General features: G+C 47.9%; 1 protein-coding gene across 3 annotated transcripts in view; it reads left to right on the forward strand.

Annotated features, from left to right (window-relative positions):
• Nucleotides 1-6,994, forward strand: part of TBX4 (T-box transcription factor 4) — a 34,597-nt gene extending 27,603 nt beyond the window's left edge. For 2 of the 3 annotated variants that reach the window (XM_077852374.1, XM_077852375.1), the window contains one exon: nt 1,283-6,994. In XM_077852374.1, the coding sequence (XP_077708500.1) occupies nt 1,283-1,902 (620 nt within the window). In that variant the 3' untranslated portion in view covers nt 1,903-6,994. The remainder of the gene's footprint in view (nt 1-1,282) is intronic. The other variant, XM_077852376.1, reaches the window with a different exon arrangement.
• Nucleotides 6,995-7,443: the final 449 nt, after the last annotated feature.

Genomic DNA, 7,443 nt, shown 5'->3' on the forward strand with positions numbered 1-7,443 from the left:
ACATACACATTTGTTTACCTATTATCCGTGTCCACTTTCATGTGACAACAGCAGGGTCAAATGGCTGCAGAGGATTCCGTTGTGGCCCACAGAGCCTAAAATATTTACTATCTGGCCTTTTCCAGAAGTTTGCTCACTCCTGACCTAGAGTGACTGGGCCACTTTCCAAGTCCAAGAGCTTCATGATCTTGAGAGAAAGAAGGAATTTGGAGAGAAGATAGAGACGAGGGATGAGTAAGGGATGAGGAGAGAGCTGGTAAGAGAGAGAGACGAGTTCCTCCTCTTTAGGGAAAGAGCTTCCAGTGGGGCAGAGGATAGAGGTGAATGTAGGTCCTCAAACTCCATCCACTCATCTCCCCAGCCCCTCCACCCTGTGCACACACACACAGCTCTCAGGATGAATCCCTAGAGAAAACAGAAGGAAGGAGGCCAAGTGAAGCAATTGGACAAGTGTTCTTAGATTTGTTGAGTGGACGGTTGCCAAGTCCTCAGGCCTGGGTCATCCCTGGGCCCCAGGGGAGGATGTGCCACTCCAGACAGTCAAGTTGTCATGGTTGAGGACGTTGAAAGACACACATATGTGGTTTGGGGCAGCTGATGTCATCTTTCCCCAAAGAGAGTATAAGCTTAGCCTTAAAAGTACAAGTCACCTTTTACTTATTATCAGCTCCATTTCTTAATTTGGTAAATACTGTTATGTTGGAATCTGTATAATAACAATCTGCTGGGACTTCATTGAACACATGTAGGGCTTACTTCCTCTTCTAAAAGCAACAGGAACGTGCCTGCGAGTAGCTTTGGCTAGCTAAGGCCTTCCTGGGAGCTGAGGATTAAGGCAGAAACATTGTGGCTTTAATTTTCTGGCTAATTCAGACAGATGTGGCCTCTGGGCCTGGTTTGGTCTGGCAATTGCCTCCACTTTCCTTGGCTGGGGTGGGCCCAGCCTAAGAATGCCAGTGCACATTAAGGCCTCTTCCCAGCCCCAAGAGTCAGGGTGGCAAAGGATGAAAGCTATATGCCGCTTGGGTAACCACATCACTCAGTGTCCACTGATGTGGTGTCCCCTGTGGCCTTTGAGCAGGGTCCACACTCTGACCACTTCTTGGCTGCTGCCACCTTATAAAAGCTGTAGCTGATTAAAATGACTCTGGGAGTGCCATGGCCACACGGGTCCAGGGCAAGCCCCGAATGACAATGCAGGATTGTTTTGGCATCCCAGAGGGGTATCATGGGTCCCAGGCTGGTGGAAATGGCTCTTCCTGAAGGTTTCTTTGTCTCCCAGCAGACAGTGCCCGCCATCTGGACTTACCCTGCAAGCGATCCTATCTGGAAGCTCCCCCTGCAGTGGGAGAGGATCATTATTTCCGCTCTCCCCCTCCCTACGACCAACAGATGTTGAGCCCCTCCTACTGCAGTGAGGTGACCCCGAGGGAAGCCTGTATGTATTCGGGTTCAGGGCCTGAGATTACTGGGGTGTCTGGAGTGGACGACTTGCCCCCGCCCCCACTGAGCTGTAACATGTGGACGTCTGTCTCACCGTACACAAGCTACAGCGTTCAGACGATGGAGACTGTGCCTTACCAGTCCTTCCCAACGCACTTCACCGCCACCACTATGATGCCTCGGCTGCCCGCGATCTCCGCTCCGAGCTCCCAGCCTCCAGGGAACAGCCACTTCAGTGTCTACAACCAGCTCTCCCAGTCTCAGGTCCGGGAGCGGGGGCCCACCACCTCCTTCCAGAGGGAGCGCGGCCTCCCCTCTGTGTGTGAGAGGAAGCCCCCGTCTCCGCACCTGAATGCCGCCAACGAGTTCCTCTACTCTCAGAGCTTCTCCTTGTCCCGGGAAGCTTCCTTACAGTATCATTCAGGAATGGGAACTGTAGAGAACTGGACTGACGGATGACTTCCATGTCCCCGGACAGCCCCAGGACCATGTTAATCCAGTGTTAACCTCTGTGGGTGGCCTGCGCTACCAGAAACACAGGAAGGTATTTCAAAGGGTAGGGTGTATGCGTGTGTGTATGTGTGTGTGCGTCTGTGTGTGCACGTGTGCGTGCCCACACTTGGAGAGCATCCACCTTCTGACCTACAGTTGAGGCCACGACAAGGGAAAAAAAAACAACCCACAATTATCTAAGAAGCAATTTTTGCTGCAGGACCTGGGTCCACTGTTATCTCACATCTCTTGATATGTGCATGGATGGGACAGGAGTGGAGAGTTCATGTGAGTTCTTTAAAGGTTTTGATAATATAATCTTTGATTTTCTCAGGGCCCAGGTGGTGAGGTCTCTCTCATAGGGAAGGTTGTGGGGAGATTCTCATTGCTGGGGTGGGAGGGCTCTGTGTACATCTTAGAGTTCCTGGCCTTTGGTTAGCAAGAGAAGCTGCAAATCTTGTTTGGGGAGCAGGAGGCCCACTCTTTTGGCTTCTGGAGATTCTGTGAGACTACCCGAGACATGCGCTCAGCTAAGCCACAAAGTGCACCCTGAGAGTAGAGCTGACTGCTCAGTTCTGAGGTCTGAGGGATGACTTTCAGAGAAGGTCATGTGCTAAGTGCCACCTGATGGGTATTAAAAAATGTTTTTTCCTTCCAGAGGAGGGAAGATGCAACCAATAGCATCTCTGTCATCATTCAGGTTTTCTTATACAGTACAAAGTCCTTCCCCTCAGTCCCCAATGTCCAGTCTCTCTCTCATGTACAAGACTCGGCCTCTCAGGCACCATCTGCATCCTATGACTGGCAATTACGAGACACACTTCACCTGGCAACGTCCCCAAGAGACCACATTGGAGCTGCTGCCAGGCAGAGCCTGTTCTGCTCCCAGAAAATCCTCGCCTCTGGAGCAAGAAAGCCCAACAGAAATAAAAACAAGAATTGAGAAAACATTCATTTCTTCCAGTAAATTCAGCCAGTGAGCTCAGAGAAGCAAGGATAACTCTCCAGTGAGGTGGATCATGTAGTCCCTAATCCAGCTCTTTAGCATTGAACATCACCAGACCATCCATGGGGCTGGTGTGAACTCTGTAATCAAATTTGGGAAATCACTAAACTCTTTGCATGCTGAATAGCTATTTATATATTATATAAATAAATAAATAAATATATATATATATTTCTCTCTCTCTCTCACAAATGCAGGCCACATGTCAAATTCAGCTTTGCTTTTTACAAATGAATAAACAATAAAATGAATGCTGGAGGGGGTATTTGGAAAGACATCTATTTAAGTTTTTATTACACATTTGATGTTAAAAACTAAGAATGTTTAGATAAAAACATATTAAGTAAATAATAAATATATATATATAAATATAAATATATATATAAACACACACACACAGACACCACAGACTAAACTTTATTAGAAGACACGATAGCCAACAGGGGATATGGAACTTCAAGTGTTTTGTTATATAGCGTGGACATTCTATTTTACGTATCGGAACATAAAGCCATTTTACAACTGTGAAGTGTGTGGATGCTCTTTACTATTGACTTGTCATTTCTTGGCTCAGCAATGGTCTCAGCCTCCCTTTTGCTGGTATTTTTTCTGTGCCTCTGAGCATTTATACCATGGAGCCTCTGAGCCTAGAGTGAAGGAATTTAGAGCCAACAGAACAATCGTACCTTTGATGGCCTGCTATTCCTCAGATGATGGGTCTGGATTCTGGGACCCACAAAGACCCCAGGAGGCCAAGACAGGAAGCACACAAGAATCTGTCACTGTGTAATAGTCAACACACAACCTGGTAGTTTGAAGGAAGTGGTCTTATGAACAGGGAATTCTTGGTGGGATTTGTGCAGCTTCTTCTGACAAGGAACTGAAGAGCAGGTTGGAGTGAGAAGCTGGGGCTTCCTGGAGCAGTCAGATGTATGAGCTCATCAACCTCCTGCACCCCAGAGAAAGGAATCAAGTCCTTGCAGAGACCTCTGCTTCCTACTCCTCAGCCAGATCCCTAAAGCTTGGCCACAAGATAGAGTGGGAAGAAGGGAGATGAAATTCAGTCCAGGTTCACCCTATTAAATTAGAAGGGAAACTGGTGTTGGAAGGTGTGTCGGGTCCTCCTCCTTATAACCCCTTGCCTCTTGCTCCTTCCCTCATGGCTCCTCTTCCTGAGCTGCTCATTGTCGTCCACTGTCTCCATAGCTAGCTGGTCTGAGAAGTCACAAGAAGAGGAGACAAGGATATAGGTGTTCTTTAAACCCTCTTCTTCATCAGGATGAAGATGAGGTATCCTGCTGGGTAAAAAGTCAACCTTGTCATCTGTTTCTCCCAGGTCACCGCCCTGAATCTTTAGGGTGGCTCTCTGCATTAAACTTCTTCCTGTGGAAGGAGGCCAAGCTTCTCTTTCTTTGGCTGTTGGATCCCATCTTGGGCTGGTTGGTCACAGAGAAAAACTTAACTGAACCTGGCTTAGGGGGCAAGGGAAGGGGTGGACTCTTCCTAACTCATGCCTGCTCTGCTCTTTTCCTTCTGGCTTTAGACTGCATTCTGGGATACTCCACGCTTCCAGAACCCCAGACAGAGGACTGGGAGCTAGATGTGGGTTCCCAGGCTCTCTGCAGACACACAGTTGTCTGAGTCCAAGGTAAAGAAAGCTGTCTCTCAAGGAACATTCTGCCTCTAGGCAGCCCATACCTTCCTCCTAGTCTTCTGGGAAGCATGAGATCCTTGGGCTTCCCCACCTGGGCATGGCTGGAGAGCAGGGCCTGCAGTGGGATTTGTGAAACTTTCCTGCCCCTCTGAATCAACAAGTCAATAAAAAGGGGGCACATGGGATACCCTGGAACAAAGGGCACCATTCAGTAGAGCCAACAGGTCATACATCATCGGGCCAGAAACCTGCCACATGAAAAGTGTCTGCTTCTCCAGTGCCCTGCCTGGGAAGGGGAAAGAAAAAAAAAAAAAAAAAAACCTGATGAATATTCAGCTGTGAAGCCATAGACAGGCAGCTCCCCCAGGGCTCTGCTCTCCAGCCTAGGGCCTGCCACTGGGGAAAACGGGGGCTAGGCTCTCAGTGGCAGCTCGGCTACCCAACTGCCCTCCAACAACAGAAGAACCTGGAACAACAAAAGGGAAAAGGAGAGAGAAGAGAAGCTGGGTCAGACTGACAAATTGTTAAAAAACCAAACCAACTTCCAGTCTTGGCTGGGCCTCAGGGGGTCAAGAGGCCTCGGCTCGCCCCACTAATGGAGCCTGCTGGAGAAGTAGCAGCCCCAGCCTTGCAGTGTCTTATCTTACAACATAAAATTAAAACCCACTTAAAAGGCCGGAGGGCATGTTAACATTCCCCCTGCTGTCTAATTGAAGTAGTTCCCAGTGCAAAGGATTTCACTTGAAAGATGTCCCCCTCTGAGCCCCAGTTCTCCCACTTGGCAGGCAGGGGAAGGGATAGGGAGGGAGCGACTGTCATTTCAAAAGACCAGCACGGAGCTCTGGCAGGAAAAACATGGTTCTGTTTGCTGTCCCCACCCAGGCAGCAGGTGGCGACAGCAAAGGTTAGGACAGGCTGGGTTGTTTTGTATTTTTTAAAAATTTACAAATTCATTAGCAGCTATGTCAGCAGAGGCCAGACTCCTGACAAGAAGCCCGGTAATGATTCAAATATGGCCAGCCCAGCAGCTAAACCTGGCAGTTCCCGAGGCCAAGGGATTTCTATTCCATCCCCCAGCAACGCCCTGCTCCCTCCTATGCAAATATATTGCAGGTCTCCAAGGCATACGGAATCAATCAGGGACATCCTGTAAAGGTGATGAACTTGCACTGGCCATCTCAAGTAATGGGAACCAGTCAGCCTGCAGCCGGCTGGGACCCAAAGCCAAGGTGACAGCTATTAAGCAATTGTGTGCAGAACAAAATGGCAAAGGGGCCGGGCAATCAATTCAATTTCAATGGGCAACCCTAGCAACTGCAGCGTCTGTCGTCTGTCGCAGCTGATTAGAGAGGCCGGCAGGAGCTTTCAGTGAGAGCCCATCAGAGATCAGAAACAGGCCCGGGATGAAAAGGGAAAGAACTGTCTCCTGAGAAGCAGGCGATGAAGGACTCTGTTTTATGTGACTGTGTTCTTCTTTCTCTCCTTGAAGAAAGAGTAGAAAAAAAGCAAGCAGTTTGGAGATTAGATAGTTTTCTTTTCAGCCATTTATCATTATGAAGGAAAGTAGACAGGGCAGGGGCAGAAAAATCTCCAGTGGGATTTCTGCGAAGTCTCACTAAGAAGGACCAGGTTTACACTTTGCAGCTCAAACAGCCCCTGCTCATTACCACAGCCTGACGGGGTCTGCAGAGCGTCCAGAGTCCCTCTTCGCTAACAAGGGCAAACAGGTCCCAGTGCTCTGAGGATCACAGAAATTCTCCTACAGAAACCCCAAACCACCAAATTGTATCATTTGTGAAAATTAAAGCCTGAGTTGGGATAATGGGGAGAGGAGGAGAGTGGGGAAGGAAGAGATGAGGCATAGTTGTGCACAGGCCCAGCCGAGAAGACCCCAGCGGCAGCCCCCCACTTCCCCGGGGCCCAGAGCGGGGCAGGAGGGGCCCTGGCTGTGTCTGCCCCAGGGTCAGCGCTGACCTCAGTCTGCTGGTGGACCTTGGCAGCTGGCTTAAAAATTGTAGGCTTGTGTTTGGTTCTTGGGCAGGGGGTGAGGGGAGGCCAAGCAAGGGCACTGGCAGGCACAGAAGCATGACAGAGACCAGCTCTGGGGCTGAGGAGGGGACACGGGGCTTGGGAGCAGATGGCAAGGGATGCAGAACAGGAAGGAGAGGGCCTTCCTGGAGCCCAGGGTGGGAAAGAAGCTTCTGAGGTAGAGTGGGTAGTGAAAGAAGGGCTGATTTGGAAATGGAGAGCCTTGGGTGCCTGCCACCAGCTCCTTCTTAAGAGAATTACAAATGGATAATGAACTTGAACAAAGCTAACCTCACTAATAATCTGAAATGCAAATCAAAATGATAAAACACAACTTTTATCTAACAAATTAATAAACATTTAAGAAAAGATGTGGGGAGTGCCTCTCAATTATTGCTAGTGGGAATAGATTGTTACAGTCTTTCTAGAAAAAGCAATTTGGTAACTTGGACAAAGACTCTAAAAGTGTTCGCATCCTAAAGAAAATAACCAGAAATGTGGACACAGCTTAATGCTTTATAATGTTCATTATAAACATTATTTTAATAGCCCAAAATTGGCAGAAAGTAAATTATGGTTAAATAAATTATGATATACTCATATTCTGGACTATGATGTAGTCATTGAAATTATATTTACAAAGTGTGTTTAATGACCAGGGAACTGATTTAATACTAAATGAAAAAAGAAGATCATAACATAGAGTATGATCTCAAGAATATTTGGGAATGAAAAAAACATATTAGTGCAGCCAAACTACAGATCATTAAATAGCAATCAACAAAAGAATGAAATATATAAATATATAGCACCATGATAT

This window comes from Canis aureus, chromosome 16, assembly GCF_053574225.1.
Source record: "Canis aureus isolate CA01 chromosome 16, VMU_Caureus_v.1.0, whole genome shotgun sequence".
NCBI lineage: Eukaryota > Metazoa > Chordata > Mammalia > Carnivora > Canidae > Canis > Canis aureus.